The sequence below is a fragment of the Trematomus bernacchii genome, unplaced genomic scaffold (assembly GCF_902827165.1).
Source record: "Trematomus bernacchii unplaced genomic scaffold, fTreBer1.1, whole genome shotgun sequence".
NCBI classification, from domain to species: Eukaryota; Metazoa; Chordata; class Actinopteri; order Perciformes; family Nototheniidae; genus Trematomus; species Trematomus bernacchii.
Genome location: NW_022987720.1, coordinates 26,728,927 through 26,744,327, shown reverse-complemented (window position 1 = coordinate 26,744,327; position 15,401 = coordinate 26,728,927). Strand labels below are relative to the sequence as shown.

At 41.6% G+C, this 15,401-nt stretch overlaps 1 protein-coding gene across 1 annotated transcript in view; it reads right to left on the bottom strand.

The window, feature by feature from the left end:
* Positions 1-1,185: 1,185 nt before the first annotated feature.
* llgl1 (LLGL scribble cell polarity complex component 1) overlaps positions 1,186-15,401 on the bottom strand; it is a 45,785-nt gene continuing 31,569 nt past the window's right edge. Inside the window, exons 13-24 of the mRNA XM_034142333.1 lie at positions 14,790-14,894; positions 13,366-13,658; positions 12,247-12,397; positions 12,017-12,155; positions 11,064-11,377; positions 10,676-10,867; positions 10,485-10,557; positions 9,735-9,849; positions 8,834-8,892; positions 6,646-6,808; positions 5,814-5,896; positions 1,186-2,883 (exon numbers count right to left, since the gene is read on the bottom strand). Coding sequence (XP_033998224.1) covers positions 5,818-5,896; positions 6,646-6,808; positions 8,834-8,892; positions 9,735-9,849; positions 10,485-10,557; positions 10,676-10,867; positions 11,064-11,377; positions 12,017-12,155; positions 12,247-12,397; positions 13,366-13,658; positions 14,790-14,894 — 1,683 coding nt within the window. The 3' untranslated portion in view covers positions 1,186-2,883; positions 5,814-5,817. The remainder of the gene's footprint in view (positions 2,884-5,813; positions 5,897-6,645; positions 6,809-8,833; positions 8,893-9,734; positions 9,850-10,484; positions 10,558-10,675; positions 10,868-11,063; positions 11,378-12,016; positions 12,156-12,246; positions 12,398-13,365; positions 13,659-14,789; positions 14,895-15,401) is intronic.

Below are 15,401 nucleotides of genomic sequence, written 5' to 3'. Positions count from 1 at the left end.
AATGCCAAAACACTAACTTTTTTCTGTCATACTACTATGACTATTTTCAGATGTTTTTGAAGTACTATAGTATATACAAAGTATCACGTATACTTTTTCTACATACTGACATTTAAAAAAATGTTATATTATATTTTTGACATACTTTACAGTGACTGCCTTATAATATTTTCCACCTCCTATACTGACTTAAGTAGAATGTTTAAGTACTTGTATTTACATTTATGCTACTTTGTACTTCTACTCCACTACAGTTCAGAGGTAAATCGTGTACTTTTACTTCACTACATTTATTTAATACCTTTAGTTACTTTACAGATTTGGATTAATGATGTGAAATATAATCAAGATTTAAAGGTCCCCTATTATACTGTGTTTCATCAATATATTATAGGTCTCAGATATATACAAAACATGTCTCTGAAGTGTTTGTCTCCAAATACCAAACAGATCATTGCAGCATCCCATAATCCCCTCTGTTTCAGCCCTGTTTCCAAAGTGCTGATTCTCTGTCTGTTACTTTAGATGAAAATAAGGAGCCCCTCCCCACGCCCCTCTGAGAGATATTTGGTTAAAAAGAACACAATGTGCTCTAGGAGGAGATTCAGGTGATAAGGTGGGGGGGGGGTTACCTTGGTTGGTGATTGGCTAATGGTTACACAAGACAAAAAATCGTTATGACATCATAAAGTGGCCAAAATCTGATCAGCTCATTTTCAGACAGGTTTTTATATAAATGGATCAGAACAAAAAGAGAGCAAATCTTTTTTCCTGAAACTTTCAGAATCTTTTCTACATGTTTATGTATAAAAGACATGAAAAAGTGGATTTTGCATAATGGGTGACCTTTAAATCAGACTTTAGTTCCACCTGGAGTAAATCCACAAGCTACCCTGCAGTATACAAAGTCATTCAAACTAGCTGCACCTTTACCAGCTTTGAGAACACTTTAATGATCAATCATTATAAAACATATCATATATTATTCTGAAAAGGACCAATCTGCACAATGACTACTTTTACTTTTGGTACTTTAAGTATATTTTGATGATAATACTTTTCTACTTGAGTAACATTTTAAATACAGGACTTGTACTTGTAAACAGAGTATTCCTACACTCTGGTACTTCTACTTTTACTACAAGATCTGAGTACTTCTTCCACCAACACATTATACACAATGAATTTCTGTAGAGTAAATAATTTTATTAACATTCACAATTCATCAGCCAAAACGCTAAATGACCCAATTAAAATCCTACACACAACTTATTGACGAAGTAGAAAGAAATTCATCTTAATGTGAATCGTGCCAGCTGTAGCATCGAGAGGTTAAGTGTGTGTGTGTCAACCAGAGCACAAAAACAAGCTAACACAAACGTTTAAAAAGAGCGTTAACATGATTCCTACCTGATGAGCTACATGAGTTAGTAGTGAGGTCCCTTTTTTTACTTTTTACTGACGTGATGTGATCAAAAAGCTGGAATACTGAGCGGTTTTTAGGCTACGACTACACACTGTCTATCATCGGCTCTCTTCTGTAAACCTGGGTATAGATACTGTATGGATTTTTCTTTTTACACAGTAAAACGTTTTTTAAAAGGGTTAAAAACACTGGTGATCAAAGCTCTGCATCTAAGCCAATATTACCCAGAATGCACCGATTCACAGAAACCCTTGAAAGACCTCTCCTGGGTGCATGGTAGTACACAGTACGTTACACTTAGCATTCAGCCTGACTTCGCTTCCCTCGCCACTTCCCTGAGTCCCGTCAAAAAGATTTCAGATGATGGAGGATCTGCATTTAACACATTCTTTATCTTCCAATTACTGCTGTTCTGTTCTTTAATCATGATTTTACCAAACAACAACAACAACAACATCAATCACATTGATCTCTGAGCTCTTCTGTCCACATTTTTGCCTGATAAAAACGAATTTAATGGAATTATACTGAAGGTTTAAGAATGCGTTTGCAACCCAGGCCATGCGTTTTAGCAATAAAGGTATTTCAAAAATATTATTTCACCTAAATCTGCTCTTATACTTCAAACCTAGTACCGCTTTCCCTTTGAAATCTTTTTCTACTCCCTTTCTGTTAGTCATTAAAATATCTTTCTCCAAAAGCCATACAAAACATATGCATCCGTCTTTGTATTACAAAACGCCTTCATCCTCCTAGTCCTTTCTTTTCTACATTATCAACACTTTGTGGTGATGTGCTTGTGTTTGATAACATATCGGCTCATTTTATGGCACATAAGAGGCGGAGAATACACATTAATCAGCCTTCAAATATTCAAAATACTTCATTTGCTAGTCTTACTCTCTTTAAATCTACACAGCTCCCTTCTTGCTGGATTCCCTCATTTCATAAACACGGGTCATGCGTTAGCGCGAGGAATCATTTGAGCACCAATTCCAGTTCAGACTGTTGGGGAAACATCAGACTGATCCCAGCACACCAAGGAACTCTGGGTAGGAAATGCGTGAAAACATGGAAATGTCACCGTTAAGTCTCCAATGCAGGATGTAACAGCTGTTTCCTGAAGGCTGCAGTCATTTCGTCCCATAACGGATGGAGACAAGATGGACGACGGAAAGTTTTCAGTGCTTGATATCCAGATAGTCCTTCACTAATCCATCCAGTCTCTCCCTGCCAGGTGAGGCTGTCTCTAGCTCCATGTCATGTTTCCAGAGTGGTTATAAGAGAAGATGAAAGTCTTCTGATGCTGTGCTCTTTGTCCGTCTGAAGGCTTTCCTCCCAGTTCGTGCCAGGCTAACAGGACACAGATGGGCTCCACAGAGGGATGATGGGAAATGTTTGTGGTCCAGCACTGAAATCCGGTCCATCCAGATCCACCTGAGCCCCTCCCTGTAATACTAACAAGCAGAAAACAGTATTAGCAACAAGAAAAGGAAAATGGCAACACTCTTACAGCAGTTTATAGCTTCATGCTAACAGTGTAGTGCAGTGTGTCAACTGGCAGTGGGTAAAAGTAGGTTTATCTTTCAAATGTTGTAACGTTTGACCTTAAATTTGGACAATAATAGACATCTCCATCTGGTTTGTGTTCAACATTTTGCTGCTTGTATGTACAGAAAGGGGAAACCCCAGTAGGTCTGTGATACAGTGTAAAGTAGCGGTCAGTGAAAGTGAGTTATCAACAAAATGCTTCATGTTGGGAAAATACTGAATGTCCCTTCTATATCAGAGTAGCACGTGATAAGAGAGGCCCTACGTAGCTGTGTACGTAGCCGGATGTTTGACTACATGGATGACGCTCATGAGACACTGTTGAAGTTATGATAGCTATGTTCCTAAGATTGGCATGATAACACAGGCCCTCGAGAGATAGGCATATGACTGTCATGTTTATTGCTTACGCAGGCCTTACCTAATCTGAACTAATGTCAGAATACTGCTTTGAACCGGTATTCCTCCATCTTGTTGACTGTAACTCCCTCTCTTGTATATCAGCATGTGAAGGACACTGTTCTGGGTACTATTATTCCACGCAGCTCTGTGTGTGATGACTACTTCCATTCTTGCAAGGATAATAAATACATGTATCCTGACATTGAAGACCAAGCCGGTGACGAGTGATATTTTTCTAACACTTCACATTCGTTTTATTTAACCCCCCCCCCCCCCCCCCTAATTAAGAGAAATTCTATTTATTTATGACTGGGAATTAAACATCTTTGAGTATTGGACTGTAAATGTGACAAAATCATTAAACAAGTAACCGTAGTCTCTAGCTTGTGTGGTGTATAATTTTCAATATCTTCTGACATTTATTTAAACATCATTACACAACAACACATACACTGAAAAATGTATAGATTATAAAAATATGTACATTTGACATAATGTTGTTATATCTATATTTCCAGAAGGCACCAGCAGAGGGCAGCAGAGGATTTCATACAGGGAGTAGAGTGTTTGACAAACAGACAGGAACCATTACCTCTGATTCATGAGTCCTGTGAGAGCAGACTGGATGCATGAGAGCAGTAAGTGCTGAGTCGCTAACCACCACAAGCTCCAGTGAAGATTTCACTACATTAAAGGTCACCTATCATGCTATTTTTAGGCAATAGCATAGGTCTCAGATATATACAAATATATAAAAAACATGTCTATGAAGTGTTTTGCTCAAAATACCAAACAGATCACCCATTCTAGCCATGCCTCATATCCCTCTATTTCACTTCCTGTTTCAAAAGTGCTGATTTGGGGTATAAAGCTTTAAAAAAAAAAATGAGGGGGGCTGAGCTCATGCGGGACCCGGCAGCTACTGTCTAAACTAAATACTGCCGTGATGAAACGCCATATCATGGATTATCAAGGATTCTTTCTGAAACAGTATGGAGCTCAAAGGCTTTCTCTCTTGCCGGTTATACCACAAGGTGAGTTCCTTTTTATTTCCTGCTTCTTCACACACATGCTCTCCAGTACAGGTTAGCTCTGAGTGTTAGCGATGCTAATATAAACATGCACCGACCATATTACGTCCAAAACAGTCGGGCATTGTTTCTGATGGCAACGTTTCTGATAGGGCCGTGGGTGTAAAGCCAGCCTATATTTCCGATATGACGTCATATCGGACGCAAATCTGGATCAGCTCCATTGTAGCCCCGTTTTTAGAGATTTGGGTACGGAGGAAAAGAGAGAGGGTTTTATTTTCTGACGCTGCGTGAGTTCCCTGACACACCGGGGACACATATTTATGTATAAAAGACATCAAAAAGTGCATTTTTCATGATAGGTCCCCTTTAATGGTGGAGACATTCTTGACTTTTCATCATAACACCACACAAGCTCCAGCTGCTGTCTTTACAATCTCCTTTAGTTTGCCCAATCCTGTAGCACCCATACTTTTCCCCCTCAAATGTGTTTTATATAGAATGAAAAATACTACTTTTAAAAGGAAACTTATAAGAAGGTTTGCTGCCAACAGCTTTACAAAAACTGGGATCTTCATGGAGCTTCAAGGGAAACGCAACGACTGCTCCTTTTTGTATCTGTAAAGTGGATTTTTTTGGATAAACTTAGACATACCTCCCACCCGAATAGCAGAGGATACTATTTGTATTTGTTGTTATGCACTGTTACTAAATGTTTTTTATTTTTGCTTTTCAGGAGAGGGAAACAGAGTGGAGCGCTGGTAATTGGAATGCAACGCTCCGACTGAACAACTCTTTGAAGTTTCCACACTCTGGACGCGCTCCATTAGAAACAGGTGTCCGAGTGCGTGTGCGTGTGCGTGTGCGTGTGCGTGTGCGTGTGCGTGTGCGTGTGTGTTGATCCCCTTTCATACACCCTGAGTAGTGTCTAAGCGGGTGTGAGCTCATGCATCTGCTCACTAGGTTTGGGGGAAATAATCAATACAGCATAGTATCGCAATATTTTTGCGTGGCGATATTGTATCGATACACGGACGCCAAGTATCGATATTTTAGTATATAAACTAAAATATTGCAAATCCAGATTATCTTGGCAAAGCTACCATCACATTCTGAGCGAGCTAAGAACATAACTCAATCAATCTTCATGTGCAAAGACCTGCGTCCATACAGCGCAGGCTTTTGTCACGTCTTAAAGACACTGGAACCCAATGTATCATGCAATCATATATCAATATATATGCGAAATATATCGTATCGCAATACTTAGCATATTTTAGAATCGCAATACTATTGTATCGTGGCTTAAGTATCGCGATAGTATCGTATCGTGGGGAGCCTGGTGATTCCCACCCCTACTGCTCACACTTGAGTACCTTCATCAGAGACTTCCTGTTCCTCACCTGTTCAGTTGATGAGGATGCCGGTGGAGCGTCCCTCTTCCTCCTTGATGTTCTTCAGGTTGTTCTCTGCCTCGTCCACAGTGCTGTCAGACACAAAACACACGTTAGATTACAGTTCCTAGATCAGATAACAGACATTGGAAAACCATAATCCTGGACATATTTTTCAAGATCTGCGGTTCCCATTATTTGATCACCCTCAAAATTATCCACATATGACCAATAATGGAATGGTTCATTTTATGTCTATGCGTCCTGACTGTTAAAAATACCATATCAATTATAACACTGTCATTCTCTACACTGTATTTTATAATCATTTTTCAGCTTTTCTTCGATGTGTTTCTTTTTTCTTCTTTTCATGTCTTTTACATTTGGTTTATTGTACGTTTTTTTCATTTTGGGTTTGCTTGTCGTAAATCGTTTTTTGTTGTTTAAATTATCTTAATTGTTACTAAACATTTTACAAACAAAGGGGGCAAATAAGTAAAAAATGAATTAAATAGCAGTAGGAGTGGAAGCAAGGGGACTGTGATGGGTTAGGGGTCAAAGGCCATGGTGAACAGGTGAGTGGGCTATATGGGCATGTAGAGGGTAGAGGAGGGATGGAGTGGGGAATATAGCGAGTGCACTGTGACACTAAAATGTACATCAAAGTGTGTCTGTTATTGTACACTACTATATTACAAGATTACCGTCTTTTTTAAATCAGAGCGAGGTGTGTGTGTGTGTGTGTGTGTGTGTGTGTGTGTGTGTGTGTGTGTGTGTGTGTGTGTGTGTGTGTGTGTGTGTGTGTGTGTGTGTGTGTGTGTGTGTGTGTGTGAGTGCCTACGTGAGGAAGTCCCTGACGTCCTCCACGGTGATTTCTCCGGTGGAGTCGAGGGTGAGGTCGGCACAGCTGAGGGGGGAGTCCAGAGGGGTGTCCATCAGGGGGGAGGACAGGGGGGGGTCCATCAGGGGGGAGGACAGGGCGATCGGAGGCTCTTCTGTTTGTCCTGTGAGGGAGAGAACAATGAGAGTGTTTACATGAGAACGAGACGGGTTGTATCCGCTACTTTTCTCGCGCGTATAGCCCGTTCGTTCACACGAGGTCGTAACGGGGCAAACGGCTCAGTGTGTACGCCCTATACGATCATTTCCCGATAACGATGAAGCCATAGCCCCGCCTCTCCCCACCTGCTGCTCACGGGTATATAGTGCAAAATCTACAGCTCCTCTACCACAACCATCAGCAACAAGTGGACATGGAGAATTACATGAACTACATGTTGCTAAATCCACCGCGGGTTATAAACAGAAGGGCAACCATGGCAACCATGCTCGGGGGTCTTCTTCGCTGCTTTTGGTGTATTTTGTGGCAGAAGTACAGCGCCACTTACAGGCCCGGCATATGTACTACAGCGTCTCCGGCGCTTACGAGCGGTCTCGTGCGGAAGTACAGCGCCACTTACAGGCCCAGCATATGTACTACAGCGTCTCCAGTGGTCTCGTGTGAACGGACACGTTAAATGAGCCGAATGCGTGTGAACGGAATACTTTTTTGATAACGAATTCGGTCCGTTTGCGCTCCCGTGTAAATGGGGTCTTAATCTGCTACAGATGGACGACTCTTATTGGCTTCAAAAGGTTTCCTCGGTCATGTCGGGTTGAGTTTAAAATATTTGGGCAAGCACATTGTAAACAACTTCATCACAATTTGGTTTGACAGTCGATTCAGGAACGATCTGTCATAAAGTTGATACCCCAACGAGCATGAATGGAGTTCAACACTGCTTGGAGAACAAATAAAGATGGATCAAATCTGTATCTTTGTTTATTTCGTCTGTTGTTGTAAGCCCAAATATGTTGGTTTACCATAAAAGTGATTTTCTTAATTGTTCTTATCTTAGTTCAAGGGTTGCACAAGTCCCCATTTTCTTAAATGCCAAGCCTGCCTGTCAAAATTCATCTTTAACATCTTAAAGCTGCTATTACTCATTATTTTATATTAACGATGAAACAAATGGCGGCTTGAAAATGAACTCAGATGAACTCAAATGAACTCAAATGAACTCAAATGAACTCAGATGAACTCAAATGAACTCAAATGAACTCAAATGAACTCAGATGAACTCAGATGAACTCAAATGAACTCAAATGAACTCAGATGAACTCAAATGAACTCAAATGAACTCAAATGAACTCAGATGAACTCAAATGAACTCAAATGAACTCAAATGAACTCAGATGAACTCAAATGAACTCAAATGAACTCAAATGAACTCAGATGAACTCAGATGAACTCTTATTGATGAACCGACAAAGTTGATATCGCAATGCTGCAGTTTTCCTCAACCCAACAAGGCTTTTTCCGTTTGCCTCGGCTCTACACACGTTTTTAGCTTCCTTCCGCTACTTGTTTTGGTTTCACTCCCAATGCTCTCAAAGCGTTATTTTGAGTGACAGTGGGTAGCAGTTTTCAGCAAAAAAAGCACACAAAAAATCCACATAATTAGCATAAGTTAGCCAATCGTCTGTGCAGAGAGGGGGAGTGAATATTGGATTTACATTCATCACATGGACAGAAACAAACTAAATGGATGCTAAAGGTTTATTCAATAAATAGGGATGTGTTAACTAACAAGATCAAAAAGATTATAAGTTGATGATATGTGCCACTAGTGCTGCCCCCTAGTGGCCAAAACACACCTATAGCAGAGCATGTATAACATATCGTCAGTACATATTTTTTTTTTTTTTTAGTAGTACTAGTTATCAAAGTGCCAGGTAGAAAACCCCCTAACACACAACTCTACTCTACTCTGGTCTGGTCTCCACGACAACCATCATTTCCTGCCAGAGAGGGAGGCGCTGGGCAGGAGAGCATTCTGAATGATTGCCATGGAGACCAGTGGGGGGGGACGCTTTCAGTTTTAAAAGAGAGAAAGGAGTGATGAAGAGGGAGAAAATACAGAGTGTGTGTGTGTGTGTGTGTGTGTGTGTGTGTGTGTGTGTGTGTGTGTGTGTGTGTGTGTACGTACCCTCAGCCTGACCCATCTGGTTCTTGTGAGTCCCGTTGGCCTGCGTCGTGCTGCCGTCGCTGAGGAGACACACGATCACACAGCATTAGACGGAGTAATAATACAGTAACAGTGGAAGTATCATTCTCTGGTTTCAGATGGAGCAGAGAGCCTGAAGGAGCTGCTGCTAACCAATCAGAGAGCGTGACTGACAGGAACAGTGGGTTTAGAGGTTTACAATGTGGGGTCTCGGACCACCAAGAGTGTTTCATAGTGGCTCTCTGGAATTCCCCAAGTCTATTTTTTTTTTTTCTTGCATCAATGCATGGTTTGTCAGATATTTAATTTGCTGGATTGGACAAAAAAAAAAGGCATATCTGGCTGATTAGCTCATCTAACAACAATTTATTAAATGTTAAATGTATGATTTCCTAAAATAAAAAAAATAAAAAGATGTATTATAGTATACTCTACTTTGTTTTAAATCAAAGAAAAGATCCTTGAGATGTAGCCTCTCTAAACACACATTCAAAATGCAATAACACATAGAAACTAAAACAACATTACATAACACACACTGCAGATACACAGACAACTCGCTCACCTTCTCCCACACACACCCCCACACCTCAGCTGTTCTACAAGAAAAACTGGCTAATATGAAACCAGAAAATAAATAAATGTCATCAGCACGAGGAGCATTTCAAGCTGTCTGTCTTCAGTCTATTTGTTCTTCATGTTTTGAAGGTGCCTACATAACAAAGACACCGTGAAGCAGTGGGGAGAGGTACAAGATCCCACAAAAAGAGGGACATTGATCACATTTCCAATATTGTAATGGAGGACTCTTATCTGTATTACACGACCACGGTTTAGTTTGACTACAGGTGTGTGCGTGTGCGTGTGCTTGTGTGTGTGTTACCTGGCAGGTGTGTGCTCCAGCGGTCGGTCCAGCTGAACAGAGCAGAGTGCTTCTGTGACGACTTTAGCCGACAGGGAGAACCTCTCGTACTCTGAGGGGGAGACCAGGTAAAACCCTGCGAGGAAAAGAACATTTAGACTCCTTCACTGCAAACCAGCCCACAGTGCAGTGTGCAGTTAGACTGGGGACATTACTACTGGAAAGAAAGTTGGATGTTGTTTTTCCGTCCTAAGAAGCACAAACAAATGTCCGTGCTATTATGATGGATTATCATGATATAAGTAACCTAACATGGTCTTAATATGACAGTTAAACAGTTTATCACAATTATTTCTGGGACAATATCGTGTCCAACATCAGTCGCAAACTGGCATGACTGGCCTAATAATGGTGACATTCAAAATGTACTTTACTTAAATAGAGTAGAAGAAAGCCATTATAATTTTTTTTTTTTTAAATTACAGATCAAGGCTGATTTGTTACAGTTTATTTTTGAGATGGAGGCAGGGGTCTCAAGAGATTCTCGGCAAATTAAACAATAACGATACGCATGACTGGAAACAAATTGGGCGAGTGGAACATTCGTTTTTGGTATAATCTGTGTGAAATGACCCTTCAAATCTCTCGCTGTGTGTATATTCTGCACAGTTTGCATTGTGATAATAACAATTACCAATTTCCTTGTGACGTTCAGAGCCTGAAAAGGACATTTTTAATGTTTTTAATTCAAATCAAGCATATTTTTCTCACCCTGTCCGTTCTTGGTGAAGACACAGGATGCAATGCCGCTGATGTCTTCTTTACGGATGCAGTCGTGGCGCACCTAAAGACCCACAAAATAGGCATCAATTACCGGTGCTTAGCGAATAAATGAACAAATGAATAGTTGTCTCATATATACAAATAACCCCTAAATACTGTAATAATGCGTGTGTTTCTACCTGAGGTCGCAGGCCGGGGATGGTGAACAGGTGCATGTCTCCCAGGTTGGTCAGACACACCAGAGTGTGCTCGCTGTAGTCCTCCTGAGCCGTGGAGCCGAACACCACCAGCGCCACCTTCCTCACCCGGCAGCCCTCATGAGCCGTCAGCTTGAACTTGGTCTTAGCGCTCACCTTAGGGAGGGAGAACACCTGGAGGAGAGAGAGGGGGAGGGGGGAGGGGGGAGGGGGGGGAGAGAGAGAGATTTTAAACGAGGGAACTGGAAGTGCTAAAACTACTCATTTAGGACTCATTCCTACATCATTCTATTAGTCCATTAAATACAACAGGCAGAGATACATTTTATGTGTAACATATTATAAAACTGTTGCATTTTCCAGCCGTTACCTTGAGCTGCTCCTCGGAGGCGATGAGCACAGAGTGGGCGTTGGTCATGTCGGGCGCGATGGAGAGATCCTGAGACGCTTCGTACGGGTCGGGCAGCGGCTTCCCCCGGCCGTCCAGCACGGAGATGGACACCACGGGCGCTCTGTGCATCAGCTGGATCTCCTTCCCCAGCACCGCCTCCACACACACACTGCTCTCGCCCGCCCCGCCGCGCTCACACACTCGCCCCGAGCCCACGCCCGGCACCTCCAGAGCGTAGGCGTACACGCTGCCCGAGTTAGTGCCCGCCCACAGGGTGGCGCCGTGGTGCGTCCCTGAGAGATGAGGTCATACAGTTAGTGTGGTGTCATGATAATTATGTTATACACTTTTGATATGATATACAGTAAGGACATAGCGTAGATTTTTGTTGATATTGTCTGCTGTTTTAAAATTAGTTTACACAAGAATTAAACCATCATAAAAGCCAAAAATGAAGTTAGTACACAGAAGGGTTTTCTCTAACATCATCTTTGCCAACAGAGCGAGAGACCACTTTATTTATTATTTTGGTTACGTCTCTTTATTCATTCTAGTTTTATTCATTTAGCTTATTTTAATATTTATTAGATCCCAGTGTCAATATTCTGAAGAAGTTTATTGCTCCTTAAAAAGGGTGTACTTGCAATATTATGGCGTTATATTGTCATTGGTGGCATAAAATGGCCTTAAAATGACAATTATATTGTTTATCGACTTATTTCTGGGACAATATATCATCTAACGAAAGTAGTTCTTATGACAGACCTAATACTTGTAAACTTTACATCAACCAGCAAAACATTTTGGATTTTCTTAATTAAAACATGAGTGAATGAGGATAAAAACTATTTATAAAATAAAACAGAATTAAAGCATTGTTATTGTTAGGGTCCCACATTCAGTTAATAACCACAATGGGTAAGTAAACACACCGTCACGGAGAAATGTGTCCGCAAAGCAGAGACATCGGACCACTCCTGATAACGAGTCGTCTGCTGAGCGCGGCTCGATCCTCCGCTGGATCGGAGCCACGTCCTCCTGCTCTGCCAGCGCCGCGTTGGCCTCCTGGACCTGCACATGAGACAGTAACACAATGCAGAACTTAATTCAGTCTGTATGACCCGTACGAACCTCTTACGACCAAACAGAGACCGTCTTTTACCTTGCTGGTGGGCGTGGCGATGGGGCGTTTCTTCCCCGACACCCTGCTCTTGCGGATGCGTCTGAAGCTCTGTCGTAGCGATTTTTTCAAAGACTTGACTCTGGAAAGAGGGCCCTCCATCGCCAAGGAGTCGTTAGGGTGCAGCGTACATCTAGGAGAACAAAAAGAGCATTAGTGGATTTAGTGTACTTTTCAACGATTTCATCAAATGTTATTTATATAGCCAAATATCAGAAAGCGCAGTGTGTACAGCATACGACACCCTCACTCAAAACATTGAAAAACTCCCCAAAAAACCCACAATTTACATGGAAAACAATGGAACAAACTTCTATCCCAGGAAGCTGTCTGCGTGTAGATTAAAAAAGATAATAAAGTTACAACATAAACAATACAAATGACAAATATAATAATAGGACGGTGTATATTTAAAAAAGTTGGATCCAGGAAGATTTAAAAAATCGTCCAGGTGCTGCCAAAAATAACAAAGTGGGCATCAGACGGGACCAAGACATATTTCTACATATGCAGGTTGTTTTTCTGCTTGCATGAACACTGTCAAAATGTGTGTGTGTCATGTTCCAAATATATATGTGCATTTGGAAAGAGCTGTGTGTTTCGGGTCTCTAGAAATATATGATTTGCAAAACTGTACTTTTAAAAAATGTGACCCCAAATAAATATATGTGTGTGTGTGTGTGTGTGTGTGTGTGTGTGTGTGTGTGTGTGTGTGTGTGTGTGTGTGTGTGTGTGTGTGTGTGTGTGTGTGTGTGGTGTGTGTGTGTGTGTGTGTGTGTGTGTGTGTGTGTGTGTGGTGTGTGTGTGTGTGTGTGTGGTGTGTGTGTGTGTGTGTGTGTGTGTGTGTGTGTGTGTGTGTGTGTGTGTGTGTGTGTTTGTGTGTGTGTGTGTGTGTGTGTGTGTGTGTGTGTGTGTGTGTGTGTGTGTGTGTGTGTGTGTGTGTGTGTGGTGTGTGTGTGTGTGTGTGTGTGTGTGTGTGTGTGTGTGTGTGTGTGTGTGTGTGTGTGTGTGTGTGTGTGTGTGTGTGTGTGTGTGTGTGTGTGTGTGTGTGTGTGTGTGTGTGTGTGTGTGTGTGTGTGTGTGTGTGTGTGTCTCTCTTACCTGGCCAGCACAGCGTTTCTCCTGTGGTAGTCGAACAGGCCGAATCCGTGGCTGGTCCCGAAGGAGATGAGGTTCCACTCGGCGTGCAGAGCCACGGCGGTGACGGAGGCGGGGGGCATGCACTGCACCAGCACCTGAGGCTGGAAGCCCGGGGGGAAGGGGGGGGGTTTGAGACGGGGCTCCAGCCGGTCGTGGCCCTTCCAGGTGAAACCCTCGCGGTCCTGCAGCAGATCCACCACCGACACGTCCACCGTGTGCTCCGAGCGCTCGTCACTCAGACCCAGAACAATCACCTGGGGAGAGGAGAGCAAAAACATCATGGTGTAGAAGTTTAGAGGAAATAGAGAAACTATTTTTGTACATGACAGCAACCCATCTGGGTACTTTTCCTCTATGAAATGGCTCCTCTCTTGATTACGGTAAATACAACTTAGTTCTTTGCCAGTAAGATAAAACAATTGTGCATTTGTTCATTTACAAGGGGCCCAAATACAATGGTCCATAAGGCAAAGAAGTAAACAATGTAATTGGAGATCGATGATCGGCGCCAATATAGGGTACACTAAAATCTATAGGAAATCGATGTCCTTTCAGTCTGCCAGTGGACGAGTGGCAGGCAGCAGCACAGAATCATTCATTGTACACAGAGAAATCGAAATATCAGGAGGTGATTTTGATTTAAATATAATGAGCAAATGATAAGTTATAATACATTAGCAGACATGTAACTTTACCTGTTTGGAAAATGTATTGTAAGCAGCAGAAACATTCATGCTCAGTTTGTAGATGTTAAAAATAACATATGCTCACTTAGCCTCACAGCTACAGCCATCACAGCAGAGCAGAGATTAAGTGTGTGTGCGTGTGTGTGCGTGTGTGCGTGTGTGTGTGTGTGCGTGTGTGTGTGTGTGCGTGTGTGTGTCTGCAGCTGCAACTCTCTGCTGCCAACTTAATCAGCTAGCTGCATCTCATCCAGAGAAAATACAAAATGAGGCTATTTAAAAAAAGAGGTTCTTCATCAAGTATGATCTTTAAAGTCAAATGGTCTCATTACTCATTTCATTAACACATTAACAGTTTGAAAGCAGAGAGAGCAGAAGATTAGATGATGCGTTTGGTTTTTATTAAAAACTGGCAAAGTGTGTGTAGTACAGATCACATGTAGCTATATAAATATGGTATGTGAAATGCAGGGCCTTGGTATGTTTTCAATTTTAAAAAGGCGCTGTTTTGGTCTTATAAATTACGGTTCTTAAAACGTTAGAGCTCTTTTTCTAAATTAAAAAAGCTGGCAGTGCATATATAAGTGAAGATTTGTTTGTCACAGCAGTAAGTTAACAAGGCATTTCAAATGAATTAAAAATAAAACAAACAGTAAATATAGAAATGACATGATGTGTGTGTGCAACGTGTGAACGGTATACCTGTCCAGCAGTTCCAGCCACCAGCAGCTTGTTGCTGTATTTGCACAGACTGATCTTCTGGATGCCGAGTCTGGGGTCATCGCTGTACGGGTCAAAACAGCCCACCTACACACACACACAGACACAGACACACACACACACAGACACAGACACACACACACACAGACACAGACACACACACACACACATACATACACAGGCTTGGATTAGATAGATAAATGCAAAGGGCACACAACCCCAGCAAAATAAATCAAAACATGGACTAGTGCAATAATGAAAGGAAGCATCATCTTATATATTACAAAGCTGTGTAAATACCATTTTGGATGAAGTATTGCGGAGTTACAACCTACAAATCGCTTACTACAGACTTAATAAATAGACTCTATTACTTGCATTTCACTATTTTATTTGTATTTACTTGCACTATTTGATCTGTTTTATTGTGTTGCACTGTTGGAGGAGCCTGTGACCTAAGATGTTCATCTACATAACTACACTGTAGCTATGTACGAATGACAATAAAAGCCTTGCATCTTGAATAAAACGTTTTTTTTGGTACAAATCCTCTTTAAAAATCACTCCTTGACCAAATCAATACATTTTTCAATG